This window comes from Myxocyprinus asiaticus, chromosome 31, assembly GCF_019703515.2.
Source record: "Myxocyprinus asiaticus isolate MX2 ecotype Aquarium Trade chromosome 31, UBuf_Myxa_2, whole genome shotgun sequence".
Taxonomy (NCBI): Eukaryota; Metazoa; Chordata; class Actinopteri; order Cypriniformes; family Catostomidae; genus Myxocyprinus; species Myxocyprinus asiaticus.
Window position 1 is genome coordinate 9,956,258 of NC_059374.1, and position 22,364 is coordinate 9,978,621.

The 22,364-nt window shown below is 39.3% G+C and overlaps 1 protein-coding gene across 1 annotated transcript; it reads right to left on the reverse strand.

Annotated features, from left to right (window-relative positions):
• Positions 1 to 6,740: 6,740 nt before the first annotated feature.
• Positions 6,741 to 21,195, reverse strand: LOC127422004 (P2Y purinoceptor 14-like). Its single transcript, XM_051665307.1, has 2 exons — positions 21,094 to 21,195; positions 6,741 to 9,106 (listed from the first exon to the last, which is right to left on the reverse strand). Exons 1-2 carry the CDS (start codon positions 21,107 to 21,109, stop codon positions 8,100 to 8,102), a joined length of 1,023 nt encoding a protein of 340 aa, XP_051521267.1. The 5' UTR covers positions 21,110 to 21,195; the 3' UTR covers positions 6,741 to 8,099.
• Positions 21,196 to 22,364: the final 1,169 nt, after the last annotated feature.

The window sequence follows — 22,364 nt, forward strand, 5'->3', positions numbered from 1 at the left end:
AGCAGAAAGCATTGCCTCAAAAAAAAAATAACAATTAAAACAATATTTAGAAGGTCTCCTTCACTCCTTCACTTAATCAGAGCTCTTTGTCTTGTTTTCCAGTAAAAATATCCAAACATCCTTAAAACAAGATACATTTATTTCAGAAGCAAAATTGCATAAGTTTCTCGTTGGATATATCTTCAATTAACTTTATTTAGTTAAAGGTGCACTCAGTAATTTTTTGAATTTGTCATTTTAGACTTACACTGACACCTAGTGGTGTGGATGCCGCATCATTCATATGCAATAGTTTTCAGTTACCAACACCATTATAGAAATTCATTATTCAGTCAGCCATAATTAACTTAATTCAAGAGTAAATGGTCCAATAACAGTGCGTTTTACTGAGATTAAGCGAGAAGTATTCGGCTGGTCATGTGATTCTAACATGGCAGCCCCCATGAGGGGACCCTCTCCATGTGGAAGAAAATAGCTTTTATAAGGATATGACTGGAGTCTTCATCTAATATGAGTGCTCATGATTTTATACATGTTTCAAATTACAATTCATTTATTTAGAAGTAAAAAAAAAATTTAAATGAGGAAAATTTACTGAATGCACCTGTAATTGTTTATCATTGTCCATTTTTTTTTTTTTTTTTTTACCATAAATGAACAAAATGCAGTGAGGTTTATACTTAAACCGCAGAAAAAAAAAAAAAAAAAAAAAAAATTGTCAGTGGAGTAAGATAAATACACTTTATTAAGTACACATTGTCTAAAAAAACAAAGACTTATTCTCTTATCTTGTTTTGAGGATGTTTTCATATGTGTTTGTGGAAAACAAAAGAAAATACCGATTAATTGAATTATTATTATTATTATTATTTTCTAATATTAATTCAAATAATAATTAGCTGCATCATTAATATATCATATTAAACTTACTTGAAATCCACTTGTATCCAAGTTTCCACTGAGCTTTGATCTAGCTGTTTGTCGCTCTCATTTACCTCAGATTCCTTCTGTGTTCATCCAAAAAGGAAAGCGGGTTTTACAAATTAGGAGTGCAAATGAAGAACACAAAAATAAATATGTTCTGTATACAGTATTTTGTAGTTTCATGTGTCATATGCCAGTAGACCTATATTTGGTTACAATTTTGTGGGCATGAGTCTGCTGCAGTCTGTGTTCTCACCTTGCACATTACACCACTGTTAATGGAATAGTTCATTAAGTCAATAAGTCAGCTGAGTTAATGAGTATGCACAGTCAACTGTGCTTAGTCTACTTACTGCTTAGTCTGTCTTATTCAGACAACGGACCCTTTTCACAGACCTGTTATGACACGTTTCCGCTTTCTTTAACAACGTAAATGTAGCAAACATTTTTATATTTGTAATTTAAAAAATATTTTGTGTAAATTTATAACATTGTACTTGTATTATATTACATTATTTAAAAAAAAAATCAGTTACCATATCTGCGATGAGGCTGCTAACACAGCTGCTGAGGGAGTGACAGAAAATTTGGCCTCTTTCTCTCTTCTTACTGATGTTATCCAGTGCTGTATATTTGTAACTTCTTTTGCAAAGCTGTGAAAGCGTAATTGTTCTTTTTTTTTTCTTTTGCATTTGGAGTAAACAGGTAAGCAAAAATTAAATCTGTGGTCCCCTATTCACCGCCATTCAAGTTTAGCCAGCTATGACGACTTCCGCTACGGTTTTATTAAGCGTACACCCTAACCCAAACCACAACTCTAAACCTAAATGTCAGTGGAGTAAAAATGTTACATTTTTAACTGTAATTTTAGAGTGAAAATGCAACCTCTGAATTGCACTTACCATTGATGTATAATCATGATTACCTGGTTTTCATGGGACCAGAATACATGTCTGAGAGGTTGCTTGCGTAATTGGTTTCGAAAACCAAATATGAAATGTAAAAAAAGTATTCAAACTAGGGGTGTTCACGTATAGTTATACGACATATCGACATTCAGTTAACCGTTCAACGCGCCACTCTTCGAATACCAAAATCACTATTTGGTTATTCTACTCGTGCAACAGAGGTCTTGAACCCAACCTGAACATGACAAGTTATGATGAAGTGTTGGGTTTTGGGTCAGTTTTTCAAGTAAAGTGCGAGTTAGGGGCTGTTCAAACATGATTTTATGTGCGTCTGTGCTGTTTTTCTATATATTGTTAACACACGCTGGACGGACATCTTTGACTGTTGCACTGAATCTCACTGTTTTTTCTATCAGCTTTTCACGTAAGATCGGCACATTTTTAGAAAACAAGTTAAGTTAAAAAGAACTTCAATTTATATAAACGTATCACAAAACACCTGTGTTGTGATTCATTTTTTGTGCTGCATTCTGAAGAAGTTCAGGTTGCAAAGAGGACTTAATATTACTGTTATGACATTAAACATGATTACAGGTTGTTTTTCACCAAGGAAAATTTAGTGCTTTATAAACGGTAGGAATGTTTTCTCCCTTTTGCTCTGGTGTGCATATTTATGTACAATAATTAGACAAGTTCAATGTCATTTGATGTTAAACCATTTAATTATCAAAGCACCCCGAAGAGGGAGTTTAACCGCAGCAGTGTAACTCCACGCAAATGACAATACTTGTGTTCACTTCCTCACGGAAATACACAGATACAGTACAGGCAGTGACAGTTTCATTATATTTTTTTCAGTTTAATGTGAGATTTTTGCATTTGAAGACCCATGTATTGTGATATTTAGGCTAATAGCTCATGTGCAATTTATTTGCTGCTGTTTTGAGTAGTGTTTGAAGAAATTCCATTGTAATAATCATTCTTTAATCATGACGAAAAAACTGATTAACTGTTCATGAAACCTCACGGTTAACTGAATGTTAAAAACAGTAACCGCACACATCCCTATTTCAAACCCTTTTTTTAAAAATCTCCTTTTGTGTTGCACAGAAATATCAGCATGTATATTTGAAACATAAATGTAAGTAAATAATGACAGAGTTTTCATTTTTGGTAGAACTTTTCCTTTAATGTGAGCTGCAGCTATTTGAACATCCTAAAGACAGAGCAAAATTGATCAGATACAGATCAGAGTTAAGGCGTGGTCAAACTATTCTAGCTCCATTCACTCCCATTCAAACGCATCCATCCAAATTTTGCACAACACTGGCTATACTAAAGTTCAAGACTGGGAACTCTGAACTGCTAATCTGGATGACAAAAAGAAGTGTGACCAATAGAAGATCAAAACCTTTCACATTGAACTCTTGGCTCAATGCAAAGGATATATATTTTAAAGCTGTGTTTTTATTGTTGCTGGAAAGTAAGTAGACAGTATTTTCTAACATTTTGAATAATCAAATTATTTGTTATTTGTGATTTATTAGTTAGTTATTAAAACCTGAGGTCCTTACGCGACCTGCTCAAAGCCTAGTGTGACTGCGGCTTTATCAGATATTTTCAAAAACTCTAATAGATGGCCAAAGGCCAATTAAAGGATTAGTTCACCCAAAAATGAAAGCTGTCATAATTTTTTTTTTTTTTTACTTCATTTACTCACCTTCATTTTGTTCCAAGGCCATGGAACACAAAAGAAGATTTTGAATTGAATTTTAGCCTCAGTCATCATCATTCACTTTCATTGCATCTTTTTTTTTTCACACAATAAAAGTGCAGGGTGACTGAGTTTAACATTCTGGGTGAACTATCCCTTTAACTTTGTGGAATGTGGTGTAACTGTGCTGATTTTCTGCTATCTGGTGGGATCTTTTGGAAACTGCCATCATGGATTCCATACTATTCCAACAACAACAGGTTACTTGTACATGATCACACATGATCAAAGTGACAATTTATTTTTGTGTCTTATATGTTCTTTGCCCTAAAAAGAACTTCTTGGTTATAAAGCTGCATGTTAAACTGCATTACACCCAATATATTCATATATTTGTCAGTTTTGTAAAGAATTTCAACTGTAACAAAAATTAGTTTTGACTCCGAGGTCACCACTTTGCATTAAATAAATAGATAAACAGATTCAGTATATGTACTGTTAGTGTACAATAAGCGTGAGAAGCAGGCTAAGTTAGTTAAATTAGTTAAATCAATGGCAATGTTGTCTGCATCAACCAAGAGTTAGCTTAGTTTTGGAGTTAATTTTAATTAAAATAAATATGTAAAAAAAAATCAAAAAAATTGAAATAGTTACTCAAAATTTACTCAAACTCATGTTGTTGTTTCAAACCCATATGCAGGGTTGGGAGGGTTACTTTTGAAATGTATTTCACTACAGATTACAGAATACATGCTGTAAAATGTAATTTGTAATGTATTTCATTAGATTACTCAAGGTCAGTAATGTATTCTAAATACTTTGGATTACTTTTTCAGCACTGGTAGATTTTTTCACTTGTTTTGACTATAAAAACTCTGCCAGTACAGTTAGACAAAATAAACATGTTAAAAATACATTCTCTAAAAAACCTAAATATCTTATGCAGTGTTGTTTCTAAAACAAGATCAATCAAATTGATCTTGTTTTAAGGATTTGTAGATATTTTTACAGGAAAACAATAAAAAAATTATTATCAAGAATATGATTTTTGCCCTAATATCAAAGGTCTTAATAGAAAAATAGAAATTATGATTCAATGTGAAATTTGATCGTGCCTGGTAACGTGCATGTAAAATGGCTAGAAATAAAATTTTAGCTTAGCGTAAAGCTGACAATTTACACAAGGTTTATTTCTATTTCTTCTGCTCCAAATTTACTTCAAACTTACATCTCTGTCTGCTCGTATGAATGTAACACATCATAAGAAAGTGTTTCACAGCTGTTCAAATGCACTTTGGATCACATCATTTATATTAATAAATGTTTTCCATCTGAAAGGACTAAATATTAAATTAAACAAATTACAATAAAATGCAAAGTAATCTCTTCAGTAATCAAAACACTTTTGGAATGTAATTGTATTCTAAATACCAATTATTTAAATTGTAACTGTAGTGGAATACAGTTACTTATATTTTGCATTTTAAATACGTAATCCCATTACATGTATTCCGTTGCTCCCCAACCCTGCCGATATGACTTGCTTTCTTCCGTGGAACACAAAAGGTGAGCCTTTGAAGAATATCCTGGATGCCCTTTTGCATATAACAAAAGAGAACAACCTGGTATAAAGAATCACATTACTATACTTACATATTTGCTAAATATGTTTTACATGGTGTTACAGCAACAATGACTTATATTCACATTCACACAAATCACGAGTAAAACAGCAGTTTATCAATTCATAAAATATTTACTTTTCGCTCTGTTCCTTACATAATGCTATCATATGACATCAAAACACTTTTACTATACACTGTAAACCCTAAAGTTGTCATTACTGTAAAAACCAAGTTGTCTTAATTAAGTATTACATTTAAAATATTTAAATATAAAAATATTTAAGAATTCATAGATGTTTTAGCTCTTTTATTGTATTATTTATGTTTTGTTGCAAATAGTTGTTTGGTGTAATGTCACCATTAGGGTGATCTGTGTCTCTTTGGTCAAGTTGGACCCTGGTCACACTATCTCATCTCTTTTTGTGCATGTGCAGCTGAAGTGCATATATGCATTTCTGTAAAGAATTATTTAATAACTGACCTGGAATCAGTTATCATCTTTATTTGAGCTATGCTGTTGTTTGATCTAAAATTGAATCAATTCAATTAAAATGTACAACAATAGAAACAACAATATTTAAATTCAAATTTGAGTTAAGTCTACTTGCATGTAGTTAATTCAACTTAAATATTTAAGTTCACTCTACTTGAAAACCAAGTTAAATGAACTTAAATACTCAAGTTTTGGGAGACCCCATTATTCAATGGAATTGAGGGGACGAGTTTACTCAATCAAATGAGTGCAATGAACTTATTAGGGTTTTCAGTGTAGTGCATGACTTGGAAAGCAATACATTTTAACATTTGCATTACATAACTACATTTCAAGCTTGTTCAGGTGCAATCCAATACTGGGTAGCTCAGCTGATGGTGTTGCACTTCCTGAAAAGTCATCAAACAAGTGTCATAGAAGCCCCACAAAATGATGTGGTTGTTCCAGTAATTGTTTTTTTCAACTCTCATTTGCTTTTTATCACACTGTCAGTTAAGTTAAGGTGTAAGGAGATGGAGGTATGTTTTGTTGATTTAATACTAGACCATTAACCTTAAAATTCTGAAACAAGAAACATCTATTAAAAAAAAAAAAAAAAAAAAAAAAAAAAGTTTGGGAGAACATTTAACTCACTTTGAGCACCACACCATAAAAGTTGTCCATACAATTTTTTATTTTATTTATTTTTTATTTTTTTGCTGTATTCTCACTCTTCTAAAGCCATAAGATTTACTTTTTTTGAGGAACAGAAAGATTATTCACTGAAAATATTCTCCTACTCCACAGCTCTGAAAAGGACTCCAAAAATCATATGTATTACACAACTTGTGTGCATCTATGCCATTTGACAACACTGACAAGAACACTGGTCTCGTCGAATGGGCTGTTGTATGGGTTAAGAAGAGTTGGAATACAGCTTAGAAGTCATATGGACTACTTTCATGATATTTTAAAATGTTTTTATTTATTTTTAAAATGTGTTTGGAGCTTGACAGCCATTCACTCTCATAACATGAAAACAGTGGCTAGGATGTTGTTCAGAAATTCACCTTTGGTGTTCCACATATGGGTTTGTAATGACAGGATGAGTAATGACAGAACTGCAACCTGATCTTATAGAATCACTTTAATATTGTTGCATGTTTTATTATGGCAATTCCCTGTAAGTAAAATGGCAGATTATTAGTTCATAAACACTTTTCACATTGTTTCTCACACAATGCCGTCTTATGACATCTAAAAAAATGTAATGTAGCATGATGAATTGTAATGTGTTTTCATGGACCCTTTTCACACGTCCACAAAAGCGGAAGTCATTATAGTTGGATAAACTTGAATGGCGGTGAATGGGGTACCAAGCAAATCAAATTTTTGCTTACCCATTTGCTCCAACAGCAAAAGAAAAAAAATTCAACAACTACACTTTCACATCTTTGCAAAAGAAGATAAAAAATATTGAGCGCTGGATAAAAGCAGTAAGAAGAGAGAAACAGGCCAAATTTTAAGTCACTCCCACAGCAGCTGTGTTAGAAGCCTCATCGCAGCTATGGTAACTGATTTTTTAAAACTTATTCCAGGGTAATACAATACAAAGTGCAATGTTATAAATTTACACTAAATATTTGTAAAATTGGAAATATAAAAAAGTTTGCTACATTAACGTTGTTAAAGAAGGCAGAACGCATCATAACTGGTCTGTGAAAAGGGTCCATTACACTAACTAACATTTAACTAACTAACTACATTTACAAGCTTGTTCAAATGTGATTAAATTGTGCAGTAGCTCAACTGATAGAGCTTTGCATTTGTGATGCAAATGACCAGAGTATGAGTCCCACTGAGCATGCAAGTTGACTCATGAGCTGAAAGTGTCATAAGGACCATAAAATGATTTGGTCACTTCAGCAATTGCAGTTTTTATCTCACATTTTCTTTAATGACACTATTGGTAAGGTTTAGGTTTAAGGTTTAGATTAGGGTGGTCGATTTTGTTGATTTAAAACTTAATAGAGCATTAACCTTAAAAACCTAATCGGTTTGAGAGAACATTTAGCTTGCTTTAGCGGCACACAGTGGATATTTCTCCTCAGGACTGCTGCGATATACTGTACCTGTCATGAACCACATAATATAATTTTGTTTTCACAATAACGCAATTTTCATGAGATTAGGCTGTAGAATTGTTATTTTTGGGTAAACTATACCTTTAAATGTTGATGTTTTTTTTGCCAGCAAATGTTTTTCTAAACTCTGGTTAACTTTTGGTTTTGTGGTTAACTGCCTTGAAACAAATTTGTACACCAGCAATATTTTGGGTGTCATGCTGCATTTTTGCATGCAAGGAAATCATATATGTGGTTTTGAATCTTATACAAACCATAGTTTCCTTCCTCTCTCTCTCTATCTCTCTCTCTCTCTCTCTCTCTCTCCTTCTCTCACAGATTGCTGATACTCAGCCCAGTTCCTATGAAAGTCCTCCTGTTTTCAATTTTTACAGAAGACATCTTCTGTAGCAGTGATTCTCTGAATGTCTTACACATGAAAAAGTAAATGATGGGGTCTAGGCAAACATTAAGAGCAGACAGGAAAAGTGTGGCTTCTTTCATTTGGAAGAGAATGAAGCGGTTCTGCCCACTATACCCTGCCTGAGGCCTTTGGCTAAGTGTGTAGGGCACACGGCAAACATGGTAAGGTACAAAGCAAAAGACAAACACTGCCAGCAAGCTGAAGATGCTTCGATTTGACCGTCGTCCTGCTTCACTGCTGTCTTTTTGCACCCTTTTGTATGAGCGGTACACGTGACAAGCGATGGAGGTATAGCAAAACACCATTAATAGGAGAGCCACCCAAAAGACTCCAACGGTGAAGTGGGCTGAAATATCATGCCAGCGCCGCCCTAGTGGACTTTTTCGGCCCATGCAGGAAAAATCCTTCTGAATGGGCTGGTTTGTTAAAATTGCGTTTGGCAGCATACAAAACACCATCACAGCCCAAGATAGCACCGCAATAGCTTTTCCAGCTGGAACACGCTGCAAAAGGGAAGACACGCTAGACGTGCTGCGGACAATTTTGAAGTAACGTTCCAAACTGATGAGGCTCATAAATATAATTCCTGTGTACATGCTGAGGTAGAATAGTACAGCAGTGTAGCGACAAACTATCAGTTTCAACAGCAAGCCACCATAACCCAGGTCACTCGCCACACGCCAGGGGTAGGTGAATAGCATCAGGACATCTGCCATCACCATGTTTTTTAGGTAAACCACCAAGACTGAGGAGCTGGGAACCCTAAAGAAGATCCAGGCAGCAAGTCCATTGACAATGACCGCACAAACGCAGATGACAGTGTAGAGTACAGGCAAAACCTGGCATGTAAACACACTGCTGACATTGGTGCTATTACTCTTCCCAACTGTCTGAGTGATATTGATGCAGTCCATATCTGAAACACAGAAAAATAAAGAAAGGTTGTTTGCCTTGACAATGTAAGGACATATTTTGAGATAGTTCAGGGGGGCATTCACCACTTGTATTAAAATGAATGGAAGAAATTGGAACACCCAATATGATGGGTGTAGAAAAGGAAGTCCCACCTTATAGGTAAAAGAGCAAATCACATTTTAGATACAGACATCGCCTGTCAGTTAACTCAAGAACATGCATGCACATTATCTGGAAGTCTGAAAAATAGCATTTTTTAGCATGACCTGAGCTAAAAAAGTACAATTTATGATACCACTGTTGCCAGATTTTACTGCTGATTTGAAATATGTTAATTGATCGTAATCGTGACCAACCGTTTTTTAATTTTTTTTTTATTTTGGTCTTTCCCCATTCAAGTACATAAGAGCTGTACTTTTATGCCACATGTACCCATAGAAAATAGCTGTCCAGGAGCATTCTAAAGATGGCTGCTGAGTGAACTGACTTACCTTGAAAGGGACTTTGATTGTGCCCGGTAAAAGCGCTGGTTATTTGTAAGCGCTATCGTGCTGTTTTAGCGCTCGATTCAGGAATTATTCTGATCAGGCAATGACGCAAACACATCCATAAAATGTACTGAATGCAATTTGCACAGCACAATTCTGATCTCACAGGTCGGTTCTGAGTGAGTATACTGCAGAGGATGAAGCAGACCACCGCAGTCTGGCTCACTCTGCAGAGACTGAACAGCATCACTCCAATACTGTGATCCAGACACCTGAATAATCACTTTAACATGCCGAAAGTGCGCTTCACTACACCATGTGTCTGGATATATGCAAGGTTATATTGCTCTTCTCCATCATTTGATGAATTAGTGCTTCTATGTTCGACAGAAAATTTACACAAATATCTCTTTTAATTAAAATATTTGTCAGCCTACATTTATCTAGCGGTAATGGCACAATGTAAATTGTGAATGAAATGCAATCTGAAATAAGCCTAATTTACATGGAAATGAGGCATGTTTGCACCAAGGGTGTAGCCAGGAATTTACTTTTGGGTGGGCCTCAGTAAAAATGGATGTGCCAAGTTTTTTAACAAATTTTCCTTAACAACAGAGAAGCGGCGCACTCAAGTTCTTTCACACTTTCAGAAATCAGAATTGATGCTTTTTTTATACTATATAAATATATATTTGAAGTCAAAGAATAATCTCTAACATTCTGGGTGGGCCTGGGTGTACACAGACCCACCCCGGCCCACCCTTGGTTACACCACTGGTTTGCACTGAGTTGTGATTGTGGGGTGGTTTGTGAAAGAGAAGCAACATTTTGCTCCGAAATACCACACGCAAAAGTAGCACAACTGTTTGGTGAATTCGCCCCTAGAGGTCTTTTTGCTGGTGCTCAGTAATTAAAAGTGCCACTTACAACACAGGATTTTAACTGGGTTTCCATGACCAAAAGTGGGTCAGAGTCCTTTTTTATTGTCAGAGTCTGTGTGGGTCTGTTCTGAAAAGGTTTTGGTTATCACAGGGCTGGTATAAACATTCCCCCACCCCAACCACAAACACGCACACACAAATAATATCAGGGATGCCAACTCTTACGCTACCCAAATAAATCTAACGCCAAATACTCTAACAAGGCAACATCATTTAATGTAAAATAAATAAAACATAGCAACAAACCTTGCTCATAGGATTTTTCTATCAGCGTGAAGACCTGTTCACACCAAACCCGTTTTTTCGGTGCGATTGTTAGTTCCGATCACGCTTTTGAACTGTAACAATGAATTCCAATACCACTATTCACAATCCTAAGGTTATTTCTACAGAGAGTGGTCTGATTTTTTTTTTCTACAGACTGTGATGAAAACTGACTGACCAATGAGAAAAGAGCTTTTTTGTCATTTTTACAGAGTTGTTGCAGCTGCTCAATCCAGCGCGTTGGTGGCACTAATCAATTGGCAAACACTGGATTGGATGAGCAGTTGATACATACCCCCAGAAAATTATATATTTAAAAATAAATAGTTGCAGTTCATGAACCCTTTGTACTGCACACATAAACTTGGTCTGTTTTTGAAAGTCTGCTTATGGTGTTTTGTCTTAAATGTACATTATTTAATATGTATATCACTGTGCCTGTTATATTCTGATTGCACTAAGCTCATAATAAAATATCCCATAAAAAGTTTCCTTACATGCAATGTTTTAGACAAATGAATTGCAAAAACACTGCTATTTTTATTGCAAGGACAATATAACAAAGTATTGCAACAATTTAAATAAAGAAATGACTGTGAGCAGTGTTTTCTCTTAAATTATTTTAGATGAAGCACATTGTATACTATACCTGTTATTCTCATTGTACATTATTCCATGTGTATTATATCACTGTACCTTGTGTTATATTATCAAGGCATTATAAAAAGAGAAGTTGAGTTTGGGAGTCTGGAATATAGACCTACCCTGTGTCTCAATCATCTTCCTAACTCCTTATGTCGTGAATCAGTATGTCGTGAACACAAATTCGGGCACTGGTAAGGGTACTGACCCACTGAACATTGGGACACTTATGAGTCAATCGCCTGCTACATGTTAACGAGCTCACGCATAGAAGCGCAGCTGTTATTAATCAGCACCATTGCTGTATAAATGACACAATTTTTAATTTTCCTTGAAGATATTCAAACATACAATGTTATTATAACAGATAAATGATGTAAATAAAGAAATAAAAATATTTAAAAGATTGTTTCAATTTCATGGTAATTATGAATGAATGACATCTCTTTTAAAGAGAAAATCAGGCTTGGAATTCATATTTTTACACTTGTGCTAGTAATCTAACGACATGAGAGACTTCAGAAGACATGACGAGGTTTCCGGTAAGGGAAGATAGTTGCAACAATGCTCCCTGGTTTTTACGGTGCATTGTGGGATTTTTTTAGGGAACGAATGTTTCAGTGCACTGGAAAGTTTTTGCGGTTGAGACTCCCTGATCAGTGCCTTTATACTGAGTTAGGGAGCTGATTGAGACGCACCCCTACTTATAGCAAAATACATATGGAAATAAGCTGTCGTGAAAGTTTAAACCTCCGTAGCAACGAAGCACTATCATCACTGAGATGGTGTCACACTGTACATTTATGGCATCAACTAAAGGGGTTGCTGTTGCTTCATGTTAATATTTTCACCGGACATTGGGATGTTTTAATGGTCAATAAACGCTGTTTACTGGCTAATGGAAACCCCGATACTGTTTGTACCGTATATATAAACAGGGTTGGGGAACAATGGAATACATGTAACGGGATTACGTATTTAAAATACTGTATTCCACTACAGTTATAATTTAAATCATTGGGAATTAGAATTCCCTATTTGTCACTCACTCGACGTTGTGTCGATGTAGTGACACTAGGGCTCACTCTTGGGAGCCCCAAACACCTCTGATCTTTTTTAAAAGGCCAATGAGAATTGGCGAGTGGAATTTGTATGCCACTCCCCCGGACATACGGGTATAAAAGGAGCTGGTAGGCAACCACTCATTCAGATTTTCTCTTTGGAGCCAAGCAGTTCTATTCATTGAGTTGAATTCATCCGCCGAGTTCATTCATCTCTCTCTGCTGGATCTTACGGCGCATTTCAGTGGCATCTCCCCCTCTGCATCTGTGGTTTGCAGAGAATGCCCCTGGGAGCTTCGGCAGAACATTTAAAAGAGTATATTCTAATAGAGTATGTTTTCTTTCTGAAAGAGTGGCACACACAGAACGTCTTTTTAAAGACACGTCTTTTTAAAGATGTCTTTCCGATTGTGTGTTATTCCTGGTTGCAGTCGTTATCTCTCCGCTTCCGACGGCCACGATCGCTGTCTTACATGTCTGGGCACTGCCCATGCGGAGACTTCGTTCATGGATGGATCATGTCCTCATTGCGAGAACATGACCATGGCAACGTTGCGGTCATGGCTTGCATTCGTAAGAAAGCAAGCCACCCCAGTGGCTCCCCACCTCGGTCCTTCTACCTACGGGTATGAGGCCGTGCCGGTTAGCACTGGGGGCGATTTGGGGACATCAATGGGACCACCTCCGCCAGGTATCCCCCCACGGACCTCCCATTCCCCAGCATGCTCGCTTGCCCCGGTCGCGTGCTCAGACGAGATCGCCGGCTCGTCTCAGGGTGAGTTCGACCCCTCGTTCAGACCCTGGGAAGAAGATGAGTTATCGAGCACAGCATCGGAGAGTGGTCTCGTCCAGTCAGACGCAGTGGCTTCGACTGGGCTTCCTCCTTCGGGAATGGTCACCCAGTCCCAGGCTGACGTGGAAATGACGGACATGCTTTCCCGGGCGGCCGTGAGTGTCGGGCTAGAGTGGAACCCTCCAGTCTCCCCGGAACCCTCGCGGCTCGATGATTGGTTCCTGGACTCGGGGCGGCGCTCACAGCCACGCCCCGCCCTGCCCCAGTTCCTTTCTTCCTGGAAGTGCATGAGGAGCTGACAAGATCATGGGAGGCACCTTTTACTGCCCGGTCCCGATCTTTCAGCTCCCCCGCTCTCGCTACCCTCGATGGTGGAGCGGCCAGGGGGTACTCGGTGATCCCCCAGGTGGATAAGGTGCTCGCGGTGCACTTATGTCCGCAGAGTGCTGCCACCTGGCGCGGGCGCCCGGAACTCCCATCTAGGGCCTGTAGGTTTACGTCGTCCCTGACGGCTAAGGCCTACAGTGCCGCTGGACAAGCCGCCACCGCCCTGCACGCCATGGCTCTCCTGCAAGTATACCAAGCCAATGCGCTAAGAGAACTGCACGAGGGTAGTTCTGACCCGGGATTGATGCAGAAACCGCGCTCGGTGACCGACCTCGCTCTCTGGGCGATGAAGGTCACGGCGCGGTCTCTCGGGCAGACGATGTCCACATAGTGGTCCAGGAGCGCCACCTTTGGCTCAACCTGGTCGAGATGGGTGAGGCCAATAGGACACCATTCCTTGCTGCCCCCATCTCCCGGGCTGGCCTATTCGGCGACACCGTCAAGGACTTTGCCCAGCAGTTCTCGACGGTGGAGCAGTAGACTGAGGCTATCCGGCAAATCCTGCCCCGGCACGGCTCAAGATCCCGCACCCCGTCTGCTCATCGCCAAGGGCATCCCCCTGTGGTGACTGAACTGGCTCTGCCGCAGCCCACCCCTTTGGCCCGGCCCCGGCGTGGAGGCCACCGCAGGAAGCAGACGCCACCCATCTCGCGGCCGCCAAGAACCCGTGAAAGGCTTCAATGCGCCCTTGAGATGGGCGACCCAGGGACGATGAAACCCGCTGCTCTGGAGCTGGTAAGCAGACCTCTCCATCCCCCGGTCGAAGGCCGGGAGGAGAAAATCTTTGTTACCTTTGCATTTAATTGTGCTGCATGCCCAAGTGGCTGCGGTTTCCTTGTTCCCTGGGTAACATATCCAGTGTGCATGGCCATCGTAACGACCACCGTCCACCACTCTATTTGGCAGGTTTGGCACTCCAGCGGCAGTCTCCCGCCCCTGAACGCCCAGCTGTGGCACAAATCCGCCCCCGATGTGACAGTCTCCATGGGTCACGAGGACAGGCCTCTTCCTCCCCTGTCCCAGGCTGTTCTGGGGGTGGTCACAAGGAGCCAGGTAAGTGCTTCGATGTCCCTAGACTCAGCACGGCCATGACATGGTGTGGCACCTCGAGCTCTGCCCCGCCGCGAGTCCCCACCTGCCGGTACGTCTGACAACGTTGTCCCTTTGGTCCCCCTTGCACGGAACTTGGACACATGGCTTGCGCTTTCCAATCCGTCGCGATGGCTGGTCCGGACCGTCCGACTCGGCTATGCGATTCAGTTCGCCGGGCATCCGCCCAGGTTCAGCGGTATCCACTTCACCTTGGTGAAGGATGAAAACGCTGCTACCTTGCGCGTGGAGATCGCTACCCTCCTACGGAAGGGCATGATAGAACCTGTCCCTCCGGCCGAGATGAAGAAGGGGTTTTACAGCCCCTACTTCATCATACCGAAAAAAGGCGGTGGGTTGCGGCCAATCTTGGACCTGCGAGTACTGAACCGGGCTTTACATAGACTCCCGTTCAAGATGCTGACGTAAAAATGCATTCTGGCGAGCGTCCGGCATCAAAATTGATTCGCGGCAGTAGACCTGAAGGATGCGTACTTCCACGTCTTGATCCTTCCTTGACACAGACCTTCCTGCGGTTTGCATTCAAGGGTCAGGCATATCAGTACAAGGTCCTCCCTTTTGGCCTGTCCCTGTCTCCTCACATCTTCACGAAGGTCGCAGAGGCAGCCCTTGCCCCGCTAAGGGAGGTGGGCATTCGCATTCTCAACTATCTCGACGACTGGCTAATCTTAGCTCACTCTCGGGACATGTTGTGCGCACACAGGGACTTGGTGCTCTCACACCTCAGCCGACTAGGGCTTCGGGTCAACTGGGAAAAGAGCACGCTCCTCCCGGTTCAGAGCATCAATTTTTCTCGGTTTGGAGTTGGACTCAGTCTCTTTGACAGTGTGCCTCACGAACGAGAGAAACAGAAAACAGCGGTTCCACTGAAACTTTTTCAGAGGCTCCTGGGGCATATGGCATTCTCAGCGGTGGCCACCACATTCGGGTTGATGCATATGAGACCGCTTCAGCACTGGCTTCAGACTCGAGTCCCAAGATGGGCATGGTGCCGCGGAACACATCACGTGGTCATCACGCCGGTCTGTCACCGTCTTTTCAGGGAAATGAGGCCACGACTGGGTTAACCTGTCTCTATCTTTTGGGTGGTTGACTTGTCCCCAAAGGGCCGTTCGACACTCATAACTATGTTGGGGGAGGTTACGTGTCGACCTGGTGTGCTGACTACGAGGCACACAGTGGTCTGCCCACCACACACCGCCAGTTCACATAACACAGTTCAGCCAGTTGTGGCGTTTCGTATAGGGACCCCTAGTGTCACTACATCGACACAACGTCGAGTGAGTGACAGATAGGGAACGTCATGTTTACTTGCGTAACCTCCGTTCCCTGATGGAGGTAATGAGACGTTGTGTCCCTCCTGCCACAATGCTGAACTAACAAGTGCACACAGCCCCGTCATAACCTTCCCAATGCCCCAGATAAGTTGCATAGTCCCTCGTACCCCAAGGGGGGAATAAGACGTACTTAAAATGGGAATAAGTTACAAAAAGTAACACCTGTTACTTTTGACCTTTTGTCTCTTTTTCTCTTTTAAAATGGAAAATTCACAGCTGGGACTAAGATATATTCGCGCTGGGGAAGGAATTCTTTTTCCCCCACAGTAAAAGACACCGCGGAGACCACATCCTGCCAAAGGGGAGGTTAACATGTGGAGAATACATCACATGGACTTACCAACCAGGAAGTACCACACATGTTTGCCCCGCAGTGGAATGGCTCTCGCGAGAAGCAGACAGGGCGCGGGACTTCGGAGGCCTGAAGGCACAGAGTCGCGCTGCTGCAAGATGTTCTTAATCGCCTCGGTCTGCTTCCTCACCGTCGAGAACTGATGGGCGAAGAGCCCCCCCTGGGAGATGGGCACGTTGAGAAAATGGATCTTCTCGGCATCACGCATCTCCGCAAGGTTGAGCCACAGGTGCCGCTCTTGGACCACAAGGGTGGACATTGTCTGGCCCAGGGTGCGCTCACCCGTAAGGCGAGGTCAGTCGCTGTACGCAGTTCCTGCATCAGTCCTGGATTGGTTCTACCCTTGTGCAGATCTTTCAGCACCTTGGCCTGGTGGACCTGCAGGATGGCCATGGCGTGCAGGGCGGAAACGGTTTGACCCACGGCCTTGTAAGCCTTCGTCATTAATGACTGAAGTCCGCGGTGGTTGAGCCGGCGAAAACACTCCCATATCCACATCCAGATCGCCCGTGGTGCTTGCTGACCCAGCCGGCTGAGCATCAGCCCAGAAAGGAGTGGGTTGGGGAGCAGCCGCGGTGGCTCCTTGCTTCATGAAGAAGGAAGTAAGCCGCGACCGCAACGTTCTGATGGGCATGTTCTCGCTATGAGAACATAACCCTTCCACGAAACTGCCTCGGCGTGCTGGTGCCCCAAGCACTTGAGACAGATTTCATGGCTGTCCGGAGGGGAGAGATAACGGCCACATCCAGTAGCGCAAACATGGAAGGACATCTTTAAAAAGACGGCAAGTGTTTGCGCAAGCTCTTTTAGAAGGAAATATACTCTTTTGAATATACTCTTTTAGCACCTGCGGACTCAGCCACCGAAGCGCCCAGGGGAAGCATAACACTCAACCGTGCGAGGGTGTCTGCTGATATGCGCCATAAAATCCAGCAGTGTAAGCGAAAGGTGAGAGGATGAACACAAGCATGCATTTGGCTCCAAAGAAAAAATCTGAATGAGTGGTGCACGCCATCTCCTTTTATACCCATATGTCCAGGGGCGGAGAGTGGCATGCAAATTCCACTCGCCAATTCTCATTGGCCTTTTCTATTTTAAGCAAAGGTGATTGGGGCTCTCAAGATCGAACCCCTAGTATCACTACATCGACACAACATCAAGTGAGTGACAGACAGGGAACACAAGTTTACTTGGAGCAAGGATAAAAATTATTTGTACCTACACAAAATTTTGCCCTATAACAACATTTTTAATCAAAGCAACCTTCTGTTATTATTTCTTTTCACACACATTATCTTGCTCTGTCAATGTTTAATGAAAATAAATGTATTTTTTTCAATCCTGATACACTTTGAGACAGAAAAAAAACAAACAAAATATGGGCGTGCCTTTAGCCCTGTTGAACTCTAAGCCTATCATTGGCCTACAGTTCACAGCAATCCATTTTGCAAGTGATTCGTCAATCTGTCCAAGGTAGACTTATAATCAGGGCTTTTCTAAGGGCATGTCTATGTACACATGCATCAGGCGGACATTTTTGGAGTGTCTCACTTTGGCTGTGTTGTGTCATAAATACAATGGTCCTTCCATTCATAAATATATAAGTAAATTCGGAGTAATTTGCGTGTAAAATGGACCTTCCCGAAAACACTCCACCAGATTCACAAACGCTTTGTACTTCCCAGATTTGTTTGTAAAACGTGTGCATTTTAGTGAATTCCAAACATTCGTAAAGAGGGGACATGTGGATGTTCATTCACAATTATCATAATCAACGGCCATGAAAATGCCATATAAGGAAGGCACCAGTCTCCCTAGTAAATGCTTTTAGCTTATATGCGGAACAGTAATAAAATTGTGTTTATGTGCATGTTTAAGTGCATTCACATAAAATTTTGATTTAGCTAGCACAAAAGCATCTCATTGCATGTTTTTGCTGTCATATGATGCTCTGTTGTGAATCAAACAGTTTAAGAAGTCAATAAAAATGGTTTGACATGAGTGTAAAAAATGTTCAGTTCATGCCGGGAGGAGGATGTCCACCACCATTAAAGGAATAGTTCACCCAAAAATGAAAATTTGCTAATAATTTACTCACCCTCAGGCCATCCAAGATGTATCTGAGTTTCTTTCTTCATCAAAACAGAATTTAAGATTTTTAGGATTTCATTTCAAGCCTTCTCCTTTAAACAATGCAAGTGAATGTAAATTTTTACGGTCCAAAATGCATATTTAGGGTGCATCAAAATAATCCACACGACTCCAGTCAACAAATAAAGTTCTTCTGAACCCAACGATTGATTATTTTTAGAAACAAAACAATACTTATACACTTTGTAACTACAGATGTTCACTTCCGTACATCTCTGTGACGCGCGCTCATGAGAGGTATGACGTAAGCTCGTTGGTAATGTCACGTGTCATGTGCATTTTGGACTGTCAAAAAATGGAGTACATTTACTTGCATTGTTTAAAGAGGAGGCCTGAAATGAAATCCTAAAAATCTTAAATTCTGTTTTGATGAAGAAAGAAACTCAGATACATCTTGGATGGCCTGAGGGTGAGTAAATTATTAGCAAATTTTCATTTTTGGGTGAACTATTCCTTTAACCTTCTCTGGTTAAGTTCGCAGTGCATCGTTAGCATCATTTGTGAAACTTCTCCGGTAAATCATCAAAGTAACGGTGATATAGGCTAATTGCAACTGGAAGAATCTTCAGCGAAATTAGTAGAATGCCCAAAATGCTGTAAGATATTACAGATTTGCAAGCTATACAGCAATGTGTGGGCTTTTTCTATTTTTTCCCTGTTCTTTTGTGTATGCACCTGCCCATGATGTGTTTATTTATGGATTTAACAGCATTAGCATTGACCATACATTATCAACTGATTGCAGTTTACCGATGCCTATACTAAAATATGAAACCTAAATTACAGATCTCATATCAAATAAAAAGAAACCTGTCCCACCAGATTTTTTGAGAAAAAATCAAGCACTTCTGCTAGAAAAATGGTAGCATAGTTGGGGAAAAAATTATACGCTGAAAAAATTAATTCAAGCAGTAAAGGAACATTTCTGAATAAGTATATGCTATGATTAAAAAAAAAAAGCGATTTTTCTTTTCTTTTTCTTTTTTTTTTTTAACTAATTTATGTTATTTTTAAGGTTAATTTCACTAATTTAATTATAAGTAAATTTTTTCATTACTTATTTAATTTCACTTCTATCAAAACGTAGTCATGACAGTTTGCCTGAAAGAGCACAACACGTTCGGATGTCTTATGCATGATTTACATGTGGTCGGGAGCAGGTGTAAATTTAGTTTGTAGCAAAAAAACGTTTTAAAAATATAAAAACGTTCATGAATCCGAGATTTTACGTCAGAACGGCTTTATAAACAATTTACACAAAAAAATCGTTCCGCTCGTGTTTCATGAATGAGGCCCAGTGTTTAGGATGCTGTGTCAAGTTAAACATAGTTTAAACTTGGAAAAACACATCTCGAGACCCCTGCATTTGGAGTTGTGCTCTATCCAGCTATGTTTGAACACAAGAACGGGTCTTCATCTTGTTCAGGTCTGCTGTCTGTGGTTTGTTGCCTGTTCAGCTGCATGTTGCTCTCTTACTGCCTCCTGCTGACTGGGACTAGCAAAACATTAAGGTGGTGGTAAATGTTTAAGGTATAATTAATTGTGTTGACTTTTTATTTATTATTATTATTTATTTATTTTTTATATAATTATTTGCACTGAATTAATGCGTTAAATCGACAACCCTAATTTCAGTGTTTGATTTTAAGGACTTTTTGATTACTTTTGTAAGCTAAAGAACTTTGGATAATCTGACTGTTTCCACAAATAATGTTATGCAGTTGATTGCATTTTCTGTAGTTATTCAATCAACCATATTTAGTCTTTATTTCAATAATCAATTTTCACTGATTTAGCAATACTTACAGTAATTATTTTGGAACAGCTGACTGGAAAATATGGTTAGCAAATTATCTTGTACATATTTTAAAGCACTTTTTCAATTTTACTCGATTAGCTGTTCAAATGTTTAGTTTTACTTTCTCTCTGACAAAGCTCTGAGAATTCTCTGTACTTTTTCCACTGCAAAATTTCCTAAAGCAACATAGTTGATTATTAAGATCAAAGTTATCATAAGGAAAGATAATAAAATGAGATTATAAAATCATAATTCACTAGGATGAATTAGATTATAATTTGATGGTTTAAAAATATATAAATTGCAATTAATAAATTAAATTATCAAAACAAATATATATTTCCATATGCATCAATATACGACTACTAAATTTCATCCTACATGAAATAAACCACATTATGTAAGGTTACATACTTTAATTCATCTCCCTAATTTTAAATTTAAATGACAACTTATTTAAATTTTTACAAATTACATTTTTAAAGAGATGTAAAAATTACAATTTTGCGCCTTTCTTGCACATTAAAACAATGTTTGTATCCATAATATTTTGCCAGCTGTTTTGTGTTTAATATACTAAAACATTCAAAATAGCTAATTTAATGCCAAAAAATCTGTTAATGCATTTGATTACAAACTTCTCCCATCATAAAATGAAACTTACTTGAGTTGGTAGTCATTATGTATCCTGAGAGAGAAGTGCAGAACAAGATATTATAGATGAGCCTTGCATGATATTACAGAGGAAGGGGGAGTTCACTCTGAGACAGGAACTGAGAGAATGGCTTAGTTTGTCTCGTGGGCGGACACTTGCTCAGCACAGCAGGAGGTTCTTCCACTCATATGTGTAAACACAAACAGTTTCCTCCCCGTAGCTCTTTCCTAACCCAGATGAACATTTTATCTCTCATAGAAGTTGCTCTTTCATAGATCAAGAGAATTAATGGAATTCATGTTTCATTAAGGTATCAACTTTGTCTCAGATGTTTATCCTAAAATTGATTAGGACATATAAAATAATGTGGATAACTTAGTTCAGATAATCTGGTTTTGGAAAAATGTTAATTTTAATCTCATTCATTGTGCATACAAACCTGGCAACGTGTTGTGAGGTGCAAAGTTTGAATTTACACAAATGCAAATGAGGTTTGAGAGCCAGAGTGGGGAACATTTTTAGCAAATACAGCCAGATCTCATTATTATTCATAGGTATTAATACATAACATTTACTAATATTTATTATATGTATATTTCTGTACATATGTATAGATGCTGAAACATACAATTTGAATGTACTGAAAGTAAAAACTTATACCTGGGTACAGCTTTAGAAATTTTAAAATATTTACAAATCCTTCATATTATAAATATATTTGTATAGTTAAAGTTTTTACTATTTAATAGACATTTAAGAATCCCTGACATAACCCCTAACAATAACAATAAGATCATGTTGGAAAATAAAAACTTACTGTAAATATCTGTTTGTTAAGCTATCAAATGGCATCAGAAGACTTGGAATGTAGCACATGAGCCGTATGGACTGCTTTTATTGGTGCTTTTTTTGTCCTTTTTGGGGCTTGGCTGTGTGAATCACCACCCACTTTCACTGTATGGAAAAAAGCCTTCACAGCCTAGACCACTGGTTCTCAAAACTTTTTGACTCCAGGGCCCCCAGTGTCCAAGACAATATTTTAAGGCCCCCTCACCTGAAACTAGAGGTGTCTGATTAAAATAATTAATCATGGATAATTTTTTGATTCTAAAAGTTTCAGAAAGAGTCTGTTTATAATTTGTGGGCATACATCTTAAAGTATTTTTTGCATTTTAATGAAGTTGGATTATTTTAATTATTTTAATATTTCTTATTTTAAATCAATTTTAAGTCATTTTGAGGCCCCCTTGGACATGTGCTGAGGCCCCCTAGTGGGTCCC